At 38.5% G+C, this 25,560-nt stretch overlaps 1 protein-coding gene and 1 pseudogene across 16 annotated transcripts in view; one reads left to right on the top strand and one right to left on the bottom strand.

Annotated features, from left to right (window-relative positions):
- LOC100403009 (N-acetyllactosaminide alpha-1,3-galactosyltransferase-like) overlaps nucleotides 1-5,739 on the top strand; it is a 39,017-nt gene extending 33,278 nt beyond the window's left edge. For both annotated transcript variants that reach the window (XM_078375452.1, XM_017975886.5), the window contains 2 exons: nucleotides 1,625-1,759; nucleotides 4,956-5,739. In XM_078375452.1, coding sequence (XP_078231578.1) covers nucleotides 1,625-1,759; nucleotides 4,956-5,649 — 829 coding nt within the window. In that variant the 3' untranslated portion in view covers nucleotides 5,650-5,739. The remainder of the gene's footprint in view (nucleotides 1-1,624; nucleotides 1,760-4,955) is intronic.
- LOC100401933 (PDZ domain-containing protein 11 pseudogene) overlaps nucleotides 5,510-25,560 on the bottom strand; it is a 69,956-nt pseudogene continuing 49,905 nt past the window's right edge. For 7 of the 14 annotated variants that reach the window (XR_013536304.1, XR_013536307.1, XR_013536297.1 and 4 more), the window contains 3 exons: nucleotides 11,343-25,407; nucleotides 9,553-9,910; nucleotides 7,690-8,764 (listed from right to left, as the gene is read on the bottom strand). The product of XR_013536304.1 is annotated as a PDZ domain-containing protein 11 pseudogene, transcript variant X7 (transcript). Of the gene's footprint in view, nucleotides 7,092-7,689; nucleotides 8,765-9,552; nucleotides 9,911-9,955; nucleotides 25,408-25,560 lie in introns of those variants that run through there. The other 7 variants (XR_013536298.1, XR_013536300.1, XR_013536309.1 and 4 more) reach the window with 7 other exon arrangements.

Here is a 25,560-nt window from a genome sequence, read left to right as displayed (position 1 = left end):
GGGCCATACTTTCTTATTTCTTTTCATGCTTCTTAATTATTTATTGAGAACCAGACATTTTGCTAATATAATGTGGTCACTCTGGAAATCAGAATCCGTCCCATTTTCAGAGTTTATTGTTGTTGCTTTTTGTGGGGTGTAGTTTTATTTGTTTAGTACCTTTCTAAACTATTTTTATGGACTGTATTCTTTGTCTTTTTCATTTTTTTATCTCTGTGATCTTATTTCCTTTAGCTTGTGATCAGCTGTGGTCAGAGATTTCTTTAAATGCCTGGGGATGAAGAGAGAGAATAAAAGGAAGAAGAAAAAGGAGGAAAAGGAGGAAGAGAAAGGGAGGAGGAGGAGGAAAGAAGGAGAAGGAAGAGGAAGTGGATGAAGAGGAAAAAGGAAGGAAGGAAGGAAGGAAGGAGGGAGGGAGGGAGGGAGGGAGGGAGGGAAGGAAGGAGGGAGGGAGGGAGGGAGGGAGGGAGGGAAGGAAGGAAGGAAGGAAGGAAGGAAGGAAGGAAGGAAGGAAGGAAAAATCCTTTTTTTAGTCTTTGCAAATTGGCTGTGTTTGGGCCTTCCTTCAGTGCTTAGCCCAGATATTTACAACTTTGTGTTAGCCTTAACTTCCTGCTTTCTCTAAGCCTAACTGTCAGCCAGAAGTGAAAGCTGATGGTCTTCTCATTTCGTTTTTGAACACATAACCTGCCCTGGGCATATGCATGGGTTTCTAAATATCCATCATACAGATGGGATTGTCAAAGCCTTTATTTTCCAAAGTGACTCTCTTCCCAGGTTTTCCTCCAAGACTGTCAGCATCTTAGGGTTTGCCCCAACTATAATCTTTTGCAGGGTGGCAGGGACTTGTTTCTTTTTAAAATGTGTTTAAGGAACATCCTTTACCTAGTAACTTTTCCACTCTGAGAGTGATCTAGTTAGGTGAAACAAAAGGAAGTTCTTTTGTCAGTCCTTTGGGGAACTCTCAGACAGGTCAGAACAGACAAACACAATTTCCTGGGAATAAGGTCCACTCTGCTCTTTACAGAATCAGATACTCACATTGGAAACATGATATTCTGTCTTCTATTCCGCTACCATACTAGGGAGGGAGCTGGGGAAGCCTAAGTTAAAAGTATCACAAAGCTTTTCTATTCCTGCCAAGTTAAGTTATCTTGATTTAACTTTTTACTTGCTTTCTCTAAACATCTGACAATTTTCTGGAGTTTTGACAAAGTTGATTCTGAAAGTATATAGCAATATTATCACTGGCAACACTTCAGATTATGAAAACTTGGAAGTTCATTTTTAAAAATATGGCCTTTAATTATGTCAAAAAGTCTAAGACCATGATATTTTGGCTAAATATAGGAGAAATTATTACTTTAGATTTTGAGAGACATTTCAACTATGTGTCCTCAAAGATCTTAGATTCATAATACATCTAATCTGTAAGTATACTTTTGTCATGATCTGGCCATTTTTTGAATACTGACTCTCCAGTTTTGTATACTGCCTCTCATGATTGTCAAGGCTTTGGGTTAAGTATGAGGAGATGCTGCAATCAGAATCAAGCTTTATGCATTAGTAATATCTTCTGTTTTATTATAATGTATTTTGTTAAAAAATGCTGTCTTTCTCACAGGGCATACACAAACTTGACTACGACTGAATGGTCAGCTCCAATTGTGTGGCATGGCACTTACAATGAGTCAGTTTTGGAAAATTATTATGCAAATCATAAAATTACTGTGGGGTTGACTGTGTTTGCTGTGGGAAGGTAGGTAATGATGTCAAATGTACTTTACATTTAAGCTTTTTATTATAGAAAATGGGATGTAATCTACTGAAGCACCTAATAATTTCACTTAATAACTATTAAATCAAGGCAAATTCCTGCAATAATTTTTTTTTTGAGATGGAGTCTCACTCTGTCACCCAAGCTGGAGTGCAGTGGTGCCGTTTGCTCACTGCAAACTCCACCTCCTGGGTTCATGTGATTCCCGTCTCAGCCTCCCAAATAGCTGAGACTACAGGCACGCACCACCATGCCTGGCCAGTTTTTTGTATTTTTAGTAGAGACAAGTTTTCACCATGTTATCCAGGATGGTCTCGATCTCCTGACCTTGTGATCCACCTCACTGGCCTCCCAAAGTGCTGGGATTACAGGTGTCAGCCACTGCACCAGGGCTTCCTGCTATAATTCTAAATATCACTTGGTCCACTCAAAAACTGTACCAACACTTGAGTTGTCTTTTGTTTCCTTTATCTGATTTTACAATGCTCTCCAATATTAATTTAATTTCTTGGGTCTATTGACAGTGATTTTAAATATCTTCTCTTCCTTGATAAGGTTATGCTTCTGTTATAGCCATTTTTCATTGTGTTTACAAGGAGTCAACCTAATAATTTGCTCCTACCAGTGCTTTCCCCAAATCATGAATTACTTTCAGATAAACTCACTTAACTGTGCTTATTGACCTCTTACAGGAACACTGGTTCAATATATAATAAAACAATGTAACTGCAAATATTTGTAATAGAATTTTTACCTGCTATATTTTCTGACCACCAATCATAATACATAAAATTAAAAGTACTAAAATAATCCAGTAATTTAAAAATAAATCCAATTTTTTCTTAATTCCTAATCAAATAGAAAATCAAAATAATTAAAGTAGACTCCTAAAAAATACAATTACAATGAAATATTGCCATTTAAAGATGGATAAATATAGCCATTTTGTTGATCTCCTAACTTCTGAAACCCTTGGAAAACAACAAACATGAATCAAAAAAAGTTTTAAGTTAAATAAAACTAAGAAATATCCAAAACTGGCTGGACGTGGTGGCTCATTCCTGTAATCCCAGCATTTTGGGAGGTGGAGGCAGGGGGGATCACCCGAGGTCAGGAGTTCGAGACCAGCCTGGCCAACATGGAGAAAACCAGTCTTGACTAAAAATACAAAAGTTAGCCAGGTGTGGTGGGGTATGCCTGTAATCCCAGCTGAGAATTGCTTGAACCTCAGAGTCAGAGGTTGCAGTGAGCCAAGATTGTGCCACTGCACTCCAGCCTGGGAGACAGAGCAAGACTCATCTCAGGAAAAAAAAAAAAGACCTATATCAATAACCTAACCGCCTACTTTAAGGAACTAGATAAAGAAGAGCAAACTACACCTTAAGCAACGAAAAAAGCAGTGTGGGGCTAAACATTAGAGCAGAAATCAATGAAGTAGAGAATTTTAAAAAATAGAATCACTAAAACCAAAAACTGGTTCTTTGAAAAAGATCAGCAAAATTGATAAAGCTTTGAAAAAAACAAATTGAAGGGCATTCTACAAAAGAGCTGATCAGGACTCTTCAGAATTGTGAGGTCATGAATAATAAGGAGAGAAATGGACACAAATAGGAAGAGACTAAGGAGACTAAATGCAATGTGCGTCCTGCGTTGGATTATGGAAACTAAAATGTCCATTGGAGGAATACCGATTAAATCAAAAAATCTGTGGTATAGTTAATAGTATCTTACCACTAATAATTTCCTACTTTTGACAAGTGTGCAATGGTTACGTAAGACATTAATGTTAGAAGAAGCTGGATGAAGTGTATATGGGAATTCTCTAACTTACATTCGCAACTTTTATTAAATTTGCCCTACATCAAACCATACACAAAAATTAATTCAAATGGGTAATAGATTTAAAATGTTAAGGATAAAACAATAAAGCTATAATAAGAAAATATAGAAGAATATTTGCATTACTTTAAGGAGGCAAAGATTTCTGAAACATGACACAAAAGCACTTAACCATGAAAGTAATGCTGGGTGAGGTGGCTCATGCCTGTAATTCCAAAACTTTAGGAGACCAAGGTGGAGGAGGATCACTTGAAGCCAGGAGTTTGAGACCGGCCTGGGAAACATAGCAAGACACTGTCTCTATAGAAAAAAAAATTTTTTTAGTTAGCCTACGTGTGGTATTGTGCACCTGTAGTCCCAGCTACTCAGGAGGCTCAGTAGGGAAGACTTCTTGAGCCCAAGAGGTTGAAGTTGCAGTAAGCCACGACTATACCACTGCACTCCAGCCTGGGTGACAGAGTGAGATCCTATCTCTAAAAACAAAATTTTAAATCTTTTTAAAAGAAATGTGGGTAAAATGGACTTCTTTGGATTTTAGGTGCTAGTTTCCAGCTCAGCAGAATATTTTAAGTGATACTTTTCATAATTTACTTGGTAATTTTAGATGTTCTGAACTAGAAAGGTTTCTCCTTATCTCTAATCTGCTATATTTATTAAAACTTAGAACAATATCCAGAATTCATTTTTAAGGATTATATAAACATATTTAAGGTGAATAATACATGATTAACTTTCCTTCTTTGAATTTACCTGAGGCATTTATTATTCTGAGAATCTTTTCCTGGCTTGAGAGACTAGAATTGAAAAAGTTTTGTTTTTCAGCCAGCTATTCTAAAATTACAGTAAGGGGCACAAGGTAAAATAAGAAAAATGGTTCAGACAGTGGATTATTGACTATGCCTCCTCTGATTTTGTATGCATAACTGATTATTCATAAAGCAAGACACAGACAATGATAGCTCCTCCTGCAATGACCCAAGACCTTTCCTGCCTATGACCCCCAAAAGCAAGTTACCATTGCTTTTCAGGTCATCACCCTGAAAACTCTGGCTCTCATTCCGGGCTGGGTTCTGCTCAATTTTCTAATCTCACTAAGTTTCATTATCTCTAGTGAGGAACTTCTCTTCTATTCTATGATCTGCAGAACCCCATCAGGGAGCGGAAAGGCAGATAATTTCACTTTCTTCTATATTACTTAAATATAACTCAAGAAGTATATCTAATATGTGGTTGCCTACCAGCATTGCTAGATAGGCTAAAGTCAGTGTAATTTAAATATATGTACTCCACTAAAGTATAATATAAAGATGAACTCAATCACGTCTTATTTACTTTACAGATACCTTGAGTTCTATTTGCCAGGCTTTTTGTTATCTGCTGATAAGTTTTTTATGGTTGGCCAGAAAGTAATAATTTATGTCATGGTAGATAACTTCTCTAAGATGCCTTGGATACATCTGGGTCCCCTTCGTACATTCAAAGTTTTTGAAATTAAACGCGAGAGGAGATGGCAAGATATCAGTATGATGCGCATGAAAACCATCAGTGAACTCATTGTCAACCACATCCAATATGAAGTTGACTTCCTATTCTGCATGGACGTGGATCAAACCTTCAGAAAAAAATATGGATTGGAGACTCTGGGAGAGTCAGTAGCTCAGTTACATACTTATTGGTATCAGGTAAATCCTAATCTAGTACCTTACGAAAGAAGTCAGTTTTCAGAAGCTTATATACCTATGAACAAGGGAGATTTTTATTACCATGCTGCTGTTTTTGGTGGCACTCCCCTTCAGGTTCTTGATATTGCCAGGGAGTGCTCCAAAGGAATCATCAATGATAAGAAAAATAACATTGAAGCAGTATGGCATGATGAAAGCCACCTAAACAAGTATTTCTTTCTCCATAAACCCACCAAAATATTATCACCAGAATATTGCTGGGATTTTAATCATGAAAGGAATTCTGATATCAAAACTGTGAAACTCTCTTGGAATATTAAGTATTATAAATTTCTTAGGGTGACAGCATAATTTTATAGCCCTTCCTTTATATTTCTGAATCAATTTGTCTCATTCTTTAGAAAATTGTCTTATTCCTTAGAAAAGTTGCACTCTACAAAAGTTAGCACTAAAAAATCACAAACAAAATGGCAAGCCCACAACAGAGCAAACTTATACTTTCCTTTACATTCATTTTGAATCATACAACATGAGATTTAATAGTTGCAGAATAAGTTTATTGAAATCAGAAGAGATATGAATGTTGAAATATTATTTGGTAGATCATATCAAACAAAATGGATTCTGTTACAAAAAAATGAAATGTGAAATACTTTCATTGATCCAAGTAGATATAATTTTTTCCTATTGCTTAAGGAAAGGAGTTATCTAGAGGTGTGGGGAAAAGAAGATCCCTACAACTATGTCAATATGCCCTGTATGTAGAACTTTGAAAACATTAAAGCTGTCACCAAACTTTGAGTCATTCTGAAAGAACTATATACTTTAAAACTACAGAGTTGTTTGTTGTAAAACTTATGAAAAGAAAATAAAAACACATATAGAGAAAATTGAGAGTCTCCCTTTTACTTTCCCTTTGAAAACCTATCTTAACGTATTTCTTATATATGCATTTATATACCCATTACATGAATACACACACACACACTCACACATGTGCTTATATATTTTATACAAGTTGACTTACATCACACACACACATACACATGCACACACACATCTTATCAATAGTCAAGGTCTAGCTAGTAAAGCAGAAACTACTATTCTAGGTATTTCAGACAATGGGGATTTAACACAGATAATTGGACATGAAGGTGATAAAAGAGCTTGAGAGAGATACAAGGGAGAGGAGGCAACCCATGATTTTCAAAATAAAGGCAATAACATCCTGAGGGTTGAAGAGAAAAATGTAGGATGTCTAGAAAGAGCTAGAACCTATCAGAAGTTACCTGGCATGAGGTGACACAAAAGAGAATGGAGTGTCAGCTACTACTCGATATGCTACCCATAGTGAGGGTGTGGAGAGGAGATCCAGGCTTTTCTGTTCCTCCTACCCTGCTCTTTTCTGTCAGTATTTTTTGGTGCCTGGGCTATGCAATCATCAGAGAGCACAGGAGTCTGGGTAATATAGACCTCTGCCACATTGAGCAGAGCACAGGAAAAATGAAAGATTCAAGAGTAAACACTCAAATGGCTACTACAGTCCAACCATTGTGCCACAAAGCACCCGTTTTCATGCTTCTATCCATACTTAACTTTCATAAAATGACTTAGTGTTTCCACCTGCTAGCATTCAATTAACTTTTGTTCAAAAGGACACTTTCTTCCCAAAAAGGTGGAACACAAAGTACCATCTGACATAGTATCTCGCACCATGTCCAGGAAGCCCACATGAACTGAGTTCCTCTCCATCAGAACTGTACTTGGCTCTTCACAGTTTTGTGAACTCTGATCTAAATTAATAAAAGAATATCAGTGTAAATAACAGAGAGATTCTCCATAGATATTATGTTTATTCAGGAGTGTGCAGGGCATTTGCAAATCTGGGATATGTGGGCTATAAAGCCCATAAGCATGTCCAAAGAAGTTGAGGTGAGAGGAAGCCTTTAAATGTAAAAGGGAAAAGTATATATAATTTGTTCTGAAACAAAGAGAACTTTGGTTACAGGAGCTTACTGCAAGAGTTAACACCAGTTCATTATTTGTGTGTCAGGTAAGTGTTCTTGTGCATCTGGCTAGCTGTCCTTGTGACTCATGTAGCAAACTGTGTATAAGAGCCCTTCAGAGAGTCTTTGTAATAATTCTTATCACAGGCATGTGTGCATGAGGGCCCTCTCTTCTCAGCCTTCTGGCTTTATTTTTATTGTTAGGGTTTGACACAAGTGACTCCATTTTTTTTTTGTACTTTAGGTTTTGGGGTACATGTGCAGATCATGCAGGATGGTTGCATAGGTACATACACGACAATGTGGTTTGCTGCCTCCATCCCCCCATCACCTATATCTGCCATTTCTCCCCATGTTATCCCTCCCCAACCTCCCCATGCCCTGCTGTCCCTCCCTCAGCCTCCCCCAACCCACCCCAGTGGTGACTCCATTTGGATCCTGACAACTTTCACAAGAATAACTAACATTCCTCATTTAAAAATAATAGAAGGAAAAAAAGAAAATAATTGACTGACATACAGAAATGTATATTTATATTTATAATATACAAATAAGAATACGCATGCCTGCTTCAGTCCTCATTTCCACAACTAGTCACAAGGTCAAGTTCATATTTATCACATTTCTTTCACCACCCATTCCATGTTCCTTCCCCTCTGCTAAAAGCTCAGCTAAATACTGTTTTTTACCTGGTGTGATGGCATAATTGTTTTCCCTATGAGACCTGAGTCTTTGGTGAGTTATTATTGGATTGCCACAGTTTCCCTTTAACAATGGCTATTGGATAAAACAATAGTAGGAGGCTCCCAGTGAATACCTTAAGTTCTAAATATAGCCCCCATTCCACTATTGTATAGTAGCAATCAACTTTATTCTTGATAATTTTGGACCCTTGATAATTGGGTTCCCTGATTCAATACAGAGAACTCCTCTGGCTGTTGATTCAGCATGATGAGAATACAAAATGGCCAAGGGGAAGTCCCAAATTCCAACCAACAGGATCATTATTGTGTTTCCCTGTGGGAACATTTCTTTCTGAGGCTCTAGGGCCTCCAAACCCACTGAACCCAGGCTTGCAGAGATGGAAACAAAAATGACTCCATTGGGTTATCTGGTGTAAAAGAGGGCCTCACGTCTCTACCTCATAACTTCTGGCTATGGAGAAGACAGTATGACATAGTAGCCGCTATTTTAAGGTATATCCCACATTCTTTAGGACAGCACCCAATCTCACAGAGTGTTGTCTCACAGCTCACAATGTTACAGAATCTTTAGCAAGCCATTTCATAAAGTGACCTGCTTCCGGTCATGAGTTGCATCGTAAGAGCAATGGACTCCGTGGGTGAGTCTATTGTTGCACTTACTTCACAGTAAAATATATCTCTTTAGTCCGAGGCAATGGATGAAGTCTCTTTAGTATGAAGCAATGGATAAAGCTGCAAATCATGGTCCTGGCAGAACTATAAGAAAGAAAGGCAAATCTCTATCAGACATATTTTTGTTTGGGGATAAATTTCTTACTTTTACATAATGGAAAAGACCCAAGGTAACCAATATGCCACCATAGTCTCTGCTATTGGCAGACTGGGCGTTTAGCAGTAGAGATAGCCAGGTCATCACTGATGAGAAGAAATCTATCTTACTGAGCCTTGGCACAGCTTCCACCCCTGCACCAATACCACTTTGTACATAGGCCCATTGAGCAAATACTGTGGTGGCTATAGAAAAAGGCTGACTGAACTCAGTCACAGAATAGGTTATGACATCGACTTGATTATTGAAAGCCTCCTCTGTTGAGATTGCTCTTTGGTGACCATTTTCATGTGACACATATACCCTCAAACTCTTCCTATTTCAGAACCCCTTTAAAGGACCTTGGACTCTCTTGTCACCAATTTACCAATCTGCACAAGTCCAATCTCATATAAACCATTTCCATTTCATGGATTGCAGATGCATACACCACACTTTGAGTGTTTTGGATCAGAGTGCATTAAGTTCATGGTGAGTAGAAGAGTCATAGCTCAAGTAAACTTCTTATGCCTCAAGCATTCATCTTCTACCTGGGTCATGCAAAATGCCTTACCCAGTATCTGTGTTTGCCACCGAGTCTGCTAAGTGGCACAGACCTTGCTCTACTAAATGGACTTTAATAGAACCTTCTCTTGCCTTTGGCCTCACTCAAAATTGGAATGGTTACCAGTTGCTCAATAAATAAGACGGCACATCCAAATGCAGGATACATCACCTCCAATATCCAGAGTCCCCCTCAGCATTGTGCTTCTGATTTAGTTGAAAGTGGTGCAAGGCACAGGAACTTATTTGTCTAGAGCCATATGTCTACATGCTCCTTAGACATAGTGTTGATTGCAGGCCCCTAAATTTCTGGGGGGGGTTCCTTCCACCTCTTTGTATACATTTGTGTTAGCACAACATCTGTGTCTTGCTATTGTTCAAAAGATCCAATCAGCTGTGGCTAACAATAATATCCTATGAGCTGTCCTAATGATCCAGGACCCTGTGGACTGTATTATGACAACATAGGAGGGTTCACTGATGTCTCTTCCCAGTGAAAGCAAACTGCTTTTGATAATCCTCATTAATCACTATAAGAAAAAAACACATTTTTCAGATGCATACCAAATACCAGGGACTATGCTAATTTGCTCCAGCAAAGATATACCTGGAAAAGTAGCTGTCACTGGAGTCAGCACTTAATTTACTTTACAGTGATTCACAGGCATTCTCCATCTGGCTTTTATACAGGCTAAGCAGGCAAGTGCTAGGAACCAAAAGCCTGCAATATTCAAGTCTTTAAATAGTAGAGCTAATCTTCACAATTACAATTTCCACAGAGAGGTGCTATTAATTTTGATTTGCTATTTTAGTAGGAGAGCCTTTTCCATTGGCTTTCATTTGGCCCTTTTTAACATATTAACCATTTCTCCATGGGTCAAGGACATATGTAAATACTTGACCAGTTGCTAAGTATAAATATTCCAACCATAAATTCAGGAACTAGAGCAAAAACCACATAGTGGCTCTTACATATTGAAGTCACTGTGAGATAAATTCAGGGCAAAATTTATCTCTGATTTTCCATAAGTCTTCACTCTCTTCAGTAGACCACAATAGCATTTCTAGTCCCTAGAAATTATTGTCAACTCAGAACTAGTGTCCATTCTACATTTCCTCCAAGGACATAGGTATCCTAGCAAATAACCACAGGTTCTTCTTCAAGGTGACATAGCCTCCCTTCAATCAAGAGATTTAAGTTCTGTAAACTGACTTAGGTGTGTGAACACAACAGGAGACCATAACTTACTGTGGCAACTCAAGTTAAATTTCTGTTGACCAGGCCTAGAGTTTTTCCAGTAATATAGAAACGTATCATTCTTATTTAAATCAGAGTCCGTTATATTATCTCCTGACACCAATTCATTTCTTAATAACTTGGTAAAGAAAAATGTCCTCTAAGTCCCAAACCCAGCCAAAGAACATAGAGTGAAGGAGAGTGGACTGAACATAATAAATTCAGTCACTTCAACATTCCTAACTAAACATTCCTGTCTCCCTAACTAAACCTTTGGATTTCTTACATAATGCCAGGGAAGTTATGACATCTAAATCTCATTAATCATAGGCTACCACTGAATTCAAATTTTAGTTTAAAAACTAAGAAAATGCTTAGAACCACTTACTGCTGACTGAGATAAACATACTAAATCCAGAATCTCAGGTAAATGTCCCTGTTTTAGTAACTTCAGCTCAATCCAATATTATATTCCATTCATCTTGGTCTAACAGTCGTATAATCCATCCTCATATGTGTTTCCTTACTAATTTAAATTAGCAAAAGCTTGAAATTCTTTTAATGTAGAAGCTGTCTCCTATCGGAGCAGATCTTGAATTCTCTCCCTGGGGCATGCTATGTCTAAATCTAGGTGTTAAGTCTACAAGTAATGAAAATAGGCATCACCTTATAAATAAACTATGTTGGGTGGGGTCATTAGAGCCTCTGTAAGCAGGGAGACTTACTTCCTTAGAATATTTGGAGGAGTTGTTTCCACTGACAAGGGAACCTCACGGGATTTAGAATTTCAAGTTCTCTAGCCAGGCAAGGTGCTGCTCAGGAGGTTGAGGCAGTAGAATAGCTTGAACCTGGGAGTTGGAGGTTGCAGTGAGTGGAGATCATGCCACTGCACTCCAGCCTGGGTGACAAAGCAAGACTTCATCTAAAAAAAAAAAAAAAATTCCAAGTTCTCAGATTCATCTGAATCCACCCAAATGTTCTCATCCCACATATGAGAGTTCTGGTCTTCCCTAATTCTCTAATTTTAGCAAAAGAGATTTTTAGAATATAGAATGTTTTGTATATTCAACTTGCATTCTAATTATGTACATCATGCAATCATAGTTTGGGTTTTATCCTCAGCCATGTGTGACTATAGTCACACATGGAATTCCTTGTGAAACTGCTAAGGAGCTGAAAGGGACATGCACACACACTCACAAACAAAATGGCACCATAAAAGTCATCTGGTTCTGTGTCCATGCTTTGAGCCAGGAGTTTACATTTCTAGACTTGTTATTTTATTTATATAGGCTCTCTAGGAGAATCAGAAGCAGCAATTCCATCCTACAGACCTTGCACTCATTACAACCACAATGGAGTACAGACAGCAGCTATTTAATGTCCCAAAGTCTTCCCTTCAATTGACATTGCCTCCCAAGCAACTATAGGTGACAAGATAATTTTAATAACTATGCTACTACTGCATGCCAAATGTTTCTAGTTACCCTATTCTACTTTGTAAAGAGGTTTCACGGTATTCAAGTCAAATAGGTGAGCAATCCTAGAATTTTATTTTAAGGGTCTATTTCTCAGGGCTTTTGGTAGTTTGCATAAATGGCCATTATTATCCCCTGTCTGTATCCATGGCCTTCTGCACTGTCCCCAGATGACAGTTCTCAACAGCCAGATATGTGAATATGAACCAGCAAGGCTCCAACCAACCTACCAAATGATTGCAGATACACGAGTGCTCCCTAGCTGAGATTAATTGAGCCTGGCCCAGATCAACAGAACCACACAAACGATCCATAGATTCATGAGAAATGCTAAAGCCTTGTGGCTTTAACCTATTAAGGTTTGGGGTGGTTTCTTAAACAGCAAAGGCTAACTGATACCAGAAAACTCCTAGTACTAGAAACTATATCAAATAAGGTCCAATCAGGAAAATACGGGATTTCAAATGAGAGATTCTCATGTGAAAATTGTTTACACAGATTACACAGATAATGGAATTGATAAGAAGCTAAGAGGGAGAGTGAAGAAACTGAGAAGCTGCAACCATCCCTAGGGCTAGAGGGTCAGAGGAAGGCCAACAGACATGAAGGATGCAGCTGTCTGAGGGAAGCTAGAACTGCAAAGGAAACTTTGACTTCAGATTTTTGCTTTTTATTTAAGCTCTGATACCATTAGATGCAGGCATTTAATCTGTCTGTTGGCTGTTGATTTATTTATGTCCTTTATTTCATTAAGTTAATATATACAAGTTCTTAGGATAGTGGCTGGCACCTAGTGAGAGTTATATGAATGGTAGCTGTCATTATCATTGTTGTCATTGTATATTTTTATAGCAAGAACCATACATAATTGCCTTAGTCCATTTTTTGTTGCTATAAGAGAATACCACAGACTGGGTAATTTGTAAAGAATGGAAGTTTATTTAACTCATGGTTCTGGAGGCTGGGAAGCCCAAGGTAGAGAGGCTGGCATCTGGTGAGGGCCTTCTTGCTCATCATAACATGGTGGAGGACATCACATGGCAACAGGGCAAGGGCTTGCCAGCTCAGACCTCTCTTTCTCTTTCTCTCTCGCTCTCTATCTTTTTTTTTTTTTTTTTTTTAAGACAGAGTTTTGCTCTGTCGCCCAGGCTGGAATGCAATGGCATGGTCTTGGCTCACTGCAACCTCCCCCTCCTGGGTTCAAGCAATTCTCCTGCCTCAGCCTCCTGAGTAGTTGGGATTACACCACCATGCCCGGCTAATTTTTGTATTTTTAGTAGAGACGAGGGTTGACTATGTTGGTCACACTGGTCTGAAACTCCTGACCTCATGATCTAGCTGAGATTAATTGTAATCCCAAAGTGTTGGGATTACAGGTGTGAGCCACCATGTCTGGCCCTCTCTTTCTCTTCTGATAAAGCCATGAGTCTCATCAGGGGCCTCACCTGATGGCCTTATCTAATCCGAATTATTTCCCAAAGGCCCCACCTCCAAAGGCCATCAGCATATGAATTTTGGGGTTAAATTTCCAACACATGAAATTTGAGGGACACATTCAAACCACAGCAAGCCAAAAGTCTTTGGCTTCAATGATTACCTTATTCATGTGAGTCCAGGGATAATTTAGTTAGCTGTTTACTACTATATTCCTCAGGCTTCTAGATACTTATTTCTGAACACTAATAGGATTTTTAATTGATGCATAATAGTTGTACATATTCAGGAGGTACATGTAATATTTTGATAAATGCATACAATGTATAATGATCAAATCAGGGTAATTAGGATATCCATAATCTCAAGCATGTTTTCTTATGTTGCTAACATTCCAATTACTTTCTTCTAGCTATTTGGAACTATACAATATATTATTTTTGACTATAGTCACCCTACTGTACTTTCAAAGACTAGCTCTTATTACCTCTATTTAATTGTTCTTTTATACTCATTAATTCACCTTTCTTCATCTTCCCATACCCCTACCTTTCTCAGCCTTTAATAACCACCAATCAACTCTCTACCTCCATGAGATACCTTTTTTTTGGCACCTGCATATGATGAGTGAGCACACACAAAATCTGTCTTTCTGTGCCTGGCTTATTTCACTCAACATGACCTCCAGTTCCATCCATGTTGCTGCAAATGACAGGAGTTCATTCTTTTTTTGGCTGGGTAATATTCCATTGTGTATATGTACCACACGTTCTTTATCCATTCATCTGTTGTTGGACACAGATTGACTCAATATCTTGGCTTTTGTGAATAGTGCTGCAGAAAACATGGGAGTGCAGATATTACTGTGATTTTCTTTCTTTTGGATTCAAAAGATTTCCTTTCCTTTGGATTCCTTTCTTTTAGATTCAAAGAAGATATCCTTTCTTTTGGATGCAGCAGTGGGATTGTTGAATGATATAGTAGTTCTACTTTTAGTTTTTTGAGGGACTTCCACACTATTTTTCATAGTGGCTATACTAATTTACACTCCTCCTAACAGTATATGAGCATTCTCCTTTCTCTGTACCCTCATCAGCATCTAATATTTTTGGTCTTTTTGATAAGTCATTTTAACCGATGTGAGATATTTCACTGAGTTTTGATTTGCATTTCTCTAATAATTAGTGATGCTGAGCATTTTAAAATATGCCAGTTGGCCATTTGTATGTCTTCTTTCAAGAAATGTCTGTTCAGATCTTTTGCTCATTTTTCTTGAGTTGAGCTTCTTACACATGTTGGTTATTAACCTCTTGTTAGATGGATAGTTTGCAATTATTGTCTCCCATTCTGTGAGTTGTTTATTCACTTTATTAATTGTTTCATTTGCTGTTCAGAGGTTTTTCAGCTTAATATGATCCCATTCATCTATTTTGGCTTTTTTTTGCCTATACTTTTTAGATCTTACCCAAAAAGTCTTTGCACAGACCATTGTCTTCGAGTGTTTCCCTAACGTTTTCTTCTAGTAGTTTCAGAGTTTCAGGTCTTAGATTTAAGCCTTCAATTCATTTTGATTTGATTTTTTTTTTATTTGGTGAGAGTTAGGGGTCTAGCTTCATTCTTCTGTACATGGTTATCCAGTGTTTCCAGCACCACTTATTGAGGAAATGGTCCTTTTCCCCAATGTATGTTCTTGGTGTCTATCAAAATGAGTCAGCTATAAATGTGTAAATTTATTTCTGACTTTTCTATTCTGTTCCATTGGTCTAGGTTTCTGTTTTTATGCCAGTACCATGCTGTGTTGGTTACTATGGCTTTGTAGTATATGTTGAAGTCAGGTAGTGTGATGCTTCCAGCTTTCTTCTTTTTGCTCAGGATTGCTATGGCTATTTGGGGCCTCTTGTGGTTCCATATAAATTTTAGTTTTTTTAAAAAAATATTTCTGTGAAGAATGACATTGGTATTTTGATAGGGATTGCATTGAATCCATAGATTGCTTTGGGTAGTATTAACATTTTTAACAATATTCTTCCAATTCATGAGCATGGGATATCTTTCCATTTTTTGGGTTCCCTTCAAATTCTTTCATCTGTGTTTTACAATATTCCTTGTAGAGATCTTCTACATCTTTGATTAAATTGATTGCTAGGCATTTTTTATTTTTCATAGCTATCGTAAATAAAACTGCTTTCTTGATTTTTTTTCAGTTTGTTCACTGTTGTCATATATGAATGCTACTGATTTTTGTATGTTGATTTTGTATCCTGCAAGATTACTGAATTCTTTTCTCAGTTCTTACAATGTTTTGGTAGAGTCTAGGTTTTTATAAATATGATATGTTGTCTGTGAACAAGGACATTTGATTTCTTATTTATTTATTTATTTATTATTTATTTTTCTTTTGAGACAGAGTTTTGCTCTTGTTGCCCAGGCTGTAGTGCAATGGAGCAACCTTCGCCTCCCATGTTCAAGCCATTCTCCTGCAGTCAGCCTCCCTAGTAGCTTGGATTACAGGCATGCACCACCATGCCCTGCTAATTTTGTATTTTTAGTAGAGACAGGGTTCTCCATGTTGGTCAGCCTGGTTTTGAACTCCTGACCTCAGGTAATCCACCCGCCTCAGCCTTATAAGCGTGACCCACTGCACCCGGCCACTTTGATTTCTTTTTTTCCAATTTGGATGCCTTTTATTTCTTTCTCTTGCCTATTTGCTCTTGTGAGGAGTTCCAGTACTATGTTGAATGGTGGTGGAAGTATGCCTCCATGCTATATCCAAACCATAGCAAGTGCTTTGAATGTTTGTGAGAGCTTAGACAAACCTGGGCTGAAGGCATCATTTACTCCTGAAAAGGAGACACTGTTCTTAGAGGAAAGACTTTTAATTTTCCCCCATTAAATATGATGTTAACTGTGTGTCTGTTATACATGGTCTTTATCATTTTGAGGTATGTTGAGAATTACCATAAAGAGATGTTAGTTTGTTGAATGCTTTTCAGCATTTACTGAAATGATCATCTGTCTTTTGTTCTTGATTCTGTTAATTTTATGTATCATATTTATTGATTTGCATATGTTGAATTATCCTTTTATCCCTGAGATGAATCCCACTTGATCATGGTGAATGATATTTTTATTTTTTATTTTATTTTATTTTATTTATTTTTCTTCAGCATTGTGTTTTACTTTTGCGGGGAGAGGCTAAGAGGAGGAAGGGGAGAAATCAGGGTCTCATGGGAGTCTCCAAAGTGTATGAAACCTCTGGTAGTACAAGGATGGGATAAGATGGCCAGGCAAGTCAGATGGGAAATCCCCAAGATTCTTTTTGCTACTGATTTCTAGAATTAAAATATGACATGTGTAAGGTACTAGAACATGGTCTTCAATAAATGTCAGTGGTCTTTCCTAACTACATTCCTCACAGGCTAGGTTATGCCTAGATATCATCATCCTTCTCCTTTTCAGGGAATGAAGCTCACCTAGAAAACTAGGGAACTAAAAGTGCAATACAGTTTGGGTAATTCAGTTGGTTAGCTGTCTCCCCATCCTATCAACTCCACTATGACAGGGAAGGGCTGAATGTAGAAGTAGCTCCCCTGAAGTCTAGTTAGCATGTTGTGGCAGAGTCCACATGAAGGGCTGTGGGCTGCAACTCTCTAGTGCACAGTCTGCTCCTTTTGGAGATGATAATTGTAGGTAAAGAAGCGGACACGCATGCTGATTTCACAAGCTGTCTTCAGGATCTCAACAGCCTTGCTGTGCTCAGTATCTTGGAAATCCACATCATTCACAGCTAGAACTTGGTCCCCTTCCTGAGGTCCTGCTCTATGTGCATCAGAGTCAGGAATTACCTTGGAGATGAAGATGCCTAGCTGGGAGGCCTTTCCTCCTCGGATGTTAAATCCCATCTGAGCTCCAGGAGGCTTCTTCCGTGTGATGGTTTGGGGAAGAAACTGGGTCAACTCATTGTTGTAGTCTGCGTGGTATAACCTCTTATAAGGAGGAATCCATGCTAACAGATTCTCATAGGCAGGCAAGAAAACCACCCGGTAGTCATCATAAGGAATCCGGCTGTCCATCTTGGGCAAGACCCAGTGGGCAGCCCCCAGCAACCTCAGGTTCAGCTCACCGCCAAGTCAGACTGGTGAATGATATTTTTAAAATGTTATTGTATTTGGTTTGCTAGCATTTTGTTGAGAATTTCTGCATATGTATTTATCAAAGATACTGACCTGTAGTTTGCCTTTTTAAATTATGTTTTTGTCTGGTTTTGGCATCAGGGTAATCCTGGTCTTGTAGAATGAGTTTGGGAGTATTCCTTTCTCTTCAGTTCTTTGGAATTGCTTGAGTAGAATTAACAGTAAAGCTCACACATCAAATTCTTATAAGGGTTGTTCACTGGCTCCTTGTTTTTTTCATTTGGGGAGGTCATGGTTTCATTTGTTGTTGTTCTTATAAATGTATGTTTATGGCTTTATATTGAGGAATTAGTTATTTATTCCCATATTTGTGTTTGGTTTGTTTTGATCTCTCTGTGGCATGTTTCCTTAGAGGTTCTTTGCAACTGTCTGTGAGTTCCCTAATCCCAGATCATTGCCTCCTTTTTAGGACTAGTTGGTGCCTTAAATCCAGGTTTGCCTCAGCTTTTACAAACATCCAAAGCACTTGCTATGGTTTGAATATTTGGCCCCTCCAAATCTCATGTTGAAATTTGATCCTCAATATTGGGGATGGGGCCTAATGGGAGGTGTTTGGGTCATGCGGGCAAAACCCCTATGAATGTCTTGGTGTGGTCCTCATAGTAATGAGTGAGTTCTTGCTCTGTTAATTCTTTTGAAGGCTATAGAGCCAGTCGTTTAAAAAAAATCGGCACCTCTCTACCTCTCTCTCTCTTGCCTCCTCTCTTGCCATGTGATTTCTGCACACACCAGTTCCCCTCTTCTTCTGCCATGAGTGGTAGCTGAGGCCCTCACCAGAGGCAGATGCCAGTGCCATGCTGCTTATACAGCCTGTAGAACCATGAGCCAAATAAATCTCTTTTCTTTATAAGTTACTCAGCCTTGGGTATTTGTATTCCTTTATAGCAATATAAACAGACTAAGACAGTACTGCTGGTCCTAGATTGAGGGAAGGGTTCTACAAGGAATATCTCAGATGTGTGGGAAGGCTGGCTAGGGGTTCATGTCCCAGAAGACCTGTGGAGCATGCGTCTCCCACGGCATGGTGCTGCTGAACAGCAACTCTGATTTGGCATCTCCTTTGGCTAAGAAAAAGAGCAAAATTTTGAGGGCTGGGGTTTGTGCTCCTATCTCCTCTGTCTCTAGCTGCCCTCAGTTTTTCTCCCTACAGGCACTCTCAATGCTTCCTGTGAGATGAGCCAGGAATGATTTTCCTGCAAGGGAACCCAATATGATGGTGAAGATGGATGCCAGCTTCAATCTCACTTTTTCCAGTGCAGAAACTATTTGTGTGGGAGGAACTTTCCATACATGGTACATGGTAGACTGTGGGAGGGGTCTCACAGATGGAGAAGCCTATTTCTCTTACTGTATGCTCAAAGTTTCTCACTTCCCTGTGATCCTAGGGATTGTCTAAGCCTCAACTTTGAGTTTTGAGATATTGCTAGTGATAATCTTGGCAGTGGATACTGTTTTTGGCTTTCTGTGGGGGAGAGTAAAGCCAGATTGTTTCTTCTTTGCCATTTTGGTGACTTTGCTCCTAATATGATTTTTAAATTGCCTTTATCTCCAAACAAGGCCTGATAACCAATTCTAGATTCCTCCTATCTCTATGTTGCCTACAACTCTCACTCTAGTACCAACACCTGAATTTGTCAGGGCACAGAAACAAATCCTGATTCATCTAAACAGAAAGAATTTATGGAATGGATAAATTCTTGGATATTGGAACAGAATATTAAACTTTCAAATGTTAGTGGCCTAACACACATAAGAAAAGTTTCTTACTCATCCTACAGAGCCAGCGAAGGTTGAAGGCAGGAAATCCATTCCATATTCTCACTTGGGGACCCAGAATGATGGAGGGTTCATTATCTGGAATGCTGCTGGTCACCAAGTCAGGAGGAAAGACACTAGAGGATCATGTAAGGCCTCTTGAGTGCCTCAACTGGACTTAATCACATGCCCCTCCCTAAGTCCAAGAGGACTAGTAAGTGGAGTCTACCAACTGCTAGGAAGGAAGAGAGAACTGGATAGTGGTGAGTAATAGTAATGTCTACTACAGAACAGTAGGAAGTGGCTCATGGTATTTACAAATAGTTGCAGAGAGCAAAATGGGAGCTGAAGGAGGAAATGCACAGACAAGATCCTGCCACAGGAGTAATCTGTTTGGACACCAACTCTGACCCCATCACCCTGACACTCAATATCTCACTACTGACCTCCATACTCTTGGAAACATCTGCTGTAATGTTAATCCTTGACTCCACTACAAATAACCTCAATCTGAACCCCTTAAAGGTCAAAGTCTCAGATAGTTCACGTAGTACAATCTTATTAGCATAACATTAACATGCCAGGTAATCTGGGTCATGTACCCATATTTTAGCTGCAAGGAGTGGGAAGAGAAATTTTATGTCTATTTCAACTTCCATTCTGGACAGAAGGATACTGCTACTTCTCAAATTTAGGATTCCTCCTTTAAAAGGGTGTTCAGATTCTGGGCAGCCAAAATATAAAAATGTGCCCTATGTAGTTTAAATGTTTTACATTTTAAGAAGTGTATTTTATTTTTTGACTTCCTTATGTGGCTATTTTGAGAATTTTACATAAAAAGAATCATACCATATGTGCTCTTTTTGCCTGGCTTCTTTCAAAGAATAATTATTTTGGGGTTTATGTTGTAGCATATATCAGTACTTCATTCTTTTTTAATTACTCAGTATTATTCCACTGTATGGTTATACCATAATTTGTTTAATCATTCATCTGAACATGTGGGCTGTTACCACTTTTTGGCTATTACTGATAAAGGTAGTATGAATAATCATGCATGGGTCTTTTTAGGGACATAAGCTTCCTTTTCCCTCAGATAAATACCTGGGAGTGAACTGCCAGATCATGTGGTACTCGTATGCTTAACTTGCTAAGAGACTGCCCATCTTTTTTCCAAAATAGTGGTGTCATTTTACATTCCCACCAACAGCTTATGAGAGGTCTAATTTTCTGCTTCCTCACCAACAGTTAGTTTGGTTAGTGTTCTTAATTTTAGCCATTCTACTAGGTGTGTAGTGGTATGTTATAGTGGTTTGATTTGCATTTGCCTTAGTTTTCAGAGTTTTTGGTTTCTGAATAAATATCAGCTGTAGCCAGGCAGTGCTTACCATGTAGGCCTTGAGTGAACATCAGCAGTGACCAGGAAGTACTTGCCATGGGCCTGAGGTGGTGGTGACCATAGGGAGAGACTCCTACTTGAGGAAAAAAGAGGGAAGAGTGGGAAGGACTTTGTCTTATGGCTTGGGTGCCAGCTCAGCCACAGTAGAATAGAGTATCAAGCAGATTCCTAAGGTTCCCAACTCCAGGCCCTGGCTTCCAGATGGTGTTTGTGGGCCCTCCCTGTGCTAGGGTAGGGAGCTTGCTGCCATGAAGAGGGAAACACAAGCCTGGCTGGATTTGCCACCTGCTGACTGAATAGCTGTCAGGCCTTGAGTGAACACTGGCAAGTAGCCAGGCAGTGGTTGCTGCTGGCCTTGGGTGAGACCCAGTGTTGTGCTAGCTTCAGTTCTGACCCAGGGCAGTCTCAGTGGTGGTGGACACTCCTTCCCCAGCTCTAGGCAGCTCAGCATGGAAAGAGAGACTGCATTTGTTTAGTGGAAAGTAAGGGAAGAGAACAAGGGTCCCTGCCAGGTAGTCCAGGAAATTATCTCAGATCTTATGCAATACCACCAAGGTGGTATATCTATGTGTCTGCAAGCATCACAGTGTTACTTTACTAGGTTTCCAATGACCCCTAATGTAGATACAGATGCAGTAACCAAAGACTGAAATAACAATACCCAATTCCCTTTGAATACTTGGAAAGCCCTCCCAAGAAGGAAGGGTACAAACAAGCCTAGACTGCAAAGACTACATAAGCACTTAACTCTTCAATGCCCAGATGTTGACCTTTGACAAAGATCCACAAGCATCTAGGAAAACACGACCTCCCAAATGAATTAAATAAGGCACTAGTGACCAATCTCAGAGTAATAGAGATATGTGACCCTTCAGAGAATTCAAAATAGCTGCTTTGAGGAAGCTCAATGAAATTCAAAATATCACAGAGGAGGAATTCATAATCCTATCAGATGAATTTAACAAAAATATTAAAATAATTTTGAAATATCAAGCAGAAATTCTGGAGCTGAAAATTTTAATTGACCTACTGAAGAATGCATCAGAGTTCCACAACAGCAGAATTGATTAGGCAGAAGAATAATGAATGAGCTTGAAGACAGGCTATTTGAAAATACACAGAATAGAAAAGAATAAAGCATGCCTACAAGATCTAGAAAATAGCTTTAAAAGGGCAAATCTGAGTTACTGGCCTTAAAGAGAAGGTACAGAGAGATCAGGGTCGAAAGTTTATTCAAAGGGATAATAACAGAAAACTTTCCAAACCTGGTGACAGATATCAACTTTCATGTACAGGAAGGTTATAGAACACCAAGCAGATTCCACCCAAATAAGACTACCTCAAGACAATTTAATGATCAAACTCCCAAAGGTCAAGGATAAGGAGGAAAGGATCAAGCAAGCTGCAAGAGAAAAGAAATAACATACAAAGGAGTTCCAATATATCTGGCAGCAGCCTTTTCAGTGGAAACCTTATAGGCAAGGAGAGAGTGGCATGATATAGTTAAAGTGCCAAAGGAAAAAAAACTTTTATATTAGAATATATATCAAAGCCAGGCGTGGTGGCTCACCCCTGTAATTGCAGCACTTTGGGAGGCCAAGAAGGGTGGATCACTTGCAGTCAGGAGTCAGAAACCAGCCTGGCCAACATGGTGAAACCCCCATCTCTACTAAAAATACAAAAATTAGACAGGCATGGTGGTGCATGCCTGTAATCCCAGCTACTCCAGAGACTGAGGCAGGAGAATCTCTTGAACCTGGGAGGTGGAGTTGCAGAAAGCCAAGGTCATGCCACTGCATTCCAGCCTGGGTGACAGAGTGAGGCTATGCATCAAAAAAAAAAAAAAAAAAAAAAAGAACAGTATATCCAGCAAAAATACCCTTCAAACATGGAGATTAAATAAAGACTTTTTCCAGACAAACCCAAGCTGAAGGATTTCATCAACACCAGACCTGTCCTACAAGAAATGCTAAAGGGAGTTCTTCAATCTGAAAGAAAAGGATGTTAACAAGCAATAAGAAATCATGTGAAGATGCAAAACTCATTGATAATAGTAGGTATGCTGAAAAACAAATAATAGCATAACACTGTAACTGTGGTGTATAAACTATTCGCATCTGGCATGGAAAGACAAAAAGATGAACCCATCAAAAATAATAATTACAACAACTTTTCAAGACATAAATAAAAACAACGAAGTGTTACAAAGCAAGGGAATGAAGTTAAAGTCTAAAGTTTTTATTAGTTTTCTCATTGCTCATTTGTCAGTGTGTTTGTTTTTGCATTTAGTGTTGTCATCAGTTTAAAATAATGAGTTACAAGATGTTATCTGCAAGCCTTATGGTAACCTCAAATTAAAAACCTACAACTTTGGGAGGCCAAGTTGGGCAGATTACTTGAGGTCAGGAGTTTGAGACCAGCCTGGTCAACATGGTGAAATCCCATCTCTACTAGAAATACAAAAATTTGCCAGGCATGGTGGCACATGCCTGTAGTCTCAGCTACTCAGGAGGCTGAGGCAAGAGAATTGCTTGAGCCCAGGAGGTGGAGGTTGCAGTGAGCTGAGATTGTACCACTGCACTCCAGCCTGGGCAATACAACACAAATAAACAAATAAACCACAACCCCTACAACAGATACACAAAAAATAAAAAGCCAGAAATTAAAACATACAATCAGAGAAAAAAGGAATACCGGAAGGAAGGAAGAGAAGACCACAAAATAGTTAGAAGACAAATAACAAAATGAGAGTAGTAAGTCCTTGTTGAAGATAGAAAATCAACATACAAAAATCAGTAGCAGTGTAGCAACCAAGATGGCCAACTAGACAAAGCCAGGAGTAACATCTGCCACCGAGAGATCAGGACATTGGGAAGACTTCGTCTAAATGAATAAATAAATAAATAAATAAAATACAAAAATTAGCTGGGTATGGTGGCTCACAGGAGCAATCCCAGCTACTTGGGAGGCTAAGATAGGAGAATTGCTTAAATTCAGGAGGAAGAGTTTGTAGTGAGCCAAGATATCACCCTGGCACTCAAGCCTGAGGACAAAGCAAGACTCTGTTTCAAACAAACAAAAAGTAGGCATAGGATCTGAATAAATATTTCTCAAAAGATGACACATAAATGGCTAACAGCGATATTTTAAAATGCCCCAAATCACTAATTATCAAGGACATGCAAATCAAAACCACAATGACATACCACTTTTCTTCCATTAGGACGGCTATCATCATCGACAAAAAAATAACAGATGCTGGTAATGATGTGGAGAAAAGATAATGCTTATACTCTGTTGGTAGGAATATAAATTAGTACAGCCATTATGGAAAATGGTATGCAGATTTCTCAAAAAGTAAAAAGTAGAATTACCATATGATCCAGCAATCTCACTACTGGGTATTTATCCAAAAGAAAGGAAATCAGTATAACAAAGGGATACATTTATTGCAGCACTATTCACAACAGCCAAAATTTCATATTAGTCTAAGTGCCCATCAGTGGAGGAACAGATGAAGAGAATGTGCTATATATGCATGATAGAATATAGAATATTATTTAGCCATAAAAAATGAAATCCTATTATTTGCAGCAACATGTATGAAACTGGAAGTCATGTTAAATGACATAAGACAACCACAGAAAGACAATTATGGCATATTCTAACTCATATGTGGGAGTTTAAAAAGTTGATCTCATAGAGGTAGAGAACAGAATGATAGTTACCTGAGGCTGGAAAAGGTGTGTAGCGGTGGGATGAAGACACATTGACTAATGGGTATAAACATAGTTAAATAGAAGGAACAAGTTCTAATGTTTGATAGCCAAATAGGGTGACAATAGTCAACCATGTATATTTCAAAATAGCTAGAAGAGAGGACCTGAAATGTTCCCAACACACAGAAATGATAAATGCTGGAGGTGATGGACATACCAAATAACCTGACTGGATCATTATACATTCTCTGCATATAACAAAATATCACATATATTCCATAGATATGTACAAAAATATGTATTAGTAAAAAATGAAAAAGCGTGATTACGTGAGCCTGTCAGGGGGCAGGGGGAGTGGGGAGGGAGAGCATTGTGAAAAACAGCTAATGCATGCTGGGCTTAATACCTAGGTGATGGGTGACAGGTGCAGTGAACCACTATGGCACACATTTACGTATGTAACAAACCTGCATGTCCTGCACATGTATCCCAGAACTTAAAATGAAATACAATTAAAACACACGATTTAATTTTTACAAAATAAAAAATAAAAGCAAATATTTATTCAACACCCAAAGAGCAATTATCTCAGGATAGTTGCTCAGGATAGTGATACATTTATCAGTTTCTTCTTATCAAGATAGATATCTCAGGATAGTGATGCATTTCTCATTTTCTTCTTTGTGCTTTTATGTAGTTGACACATTTTATAACATAAAAAAGTTTCATTTCTATAATTACAAAAATAAGTACTTTACATTGTAAGAAAGAATAAGAAGGGATTAGCTGTGCCTCGAATCCTTGGATCATGCCTAAAATAGGATGAAAAAGAAAGAACGTTGCACTTTTTTTCTGTCATACATACATAACATACACACAGACATACACAAACACACATACAACACGCCATTTGAAATATATTTCTGTAAGTAAAGATCAAGAAAGTTAAGGAAGTGTAACAAAGA

The sequence above is a fragment of the Callithrix jacchus genome, chromosome 1 (genome assembly GCF_049354715.1).
Source record: "Callithrix jacchus isolate 240 chromosome 1, calJac240_pri, whole genome shotgun sequence".
NCBI lineage: Eukaryota > Metazoa > Chordata > Mammalia > Primates > Cebidae > Callithrix > Callithrix jacchus.
The sequence above is the reverse complement of the archived record's forward strand: the minus strand, read 5'-3'. Positions and strand labels throughout refer to the sequence as shown.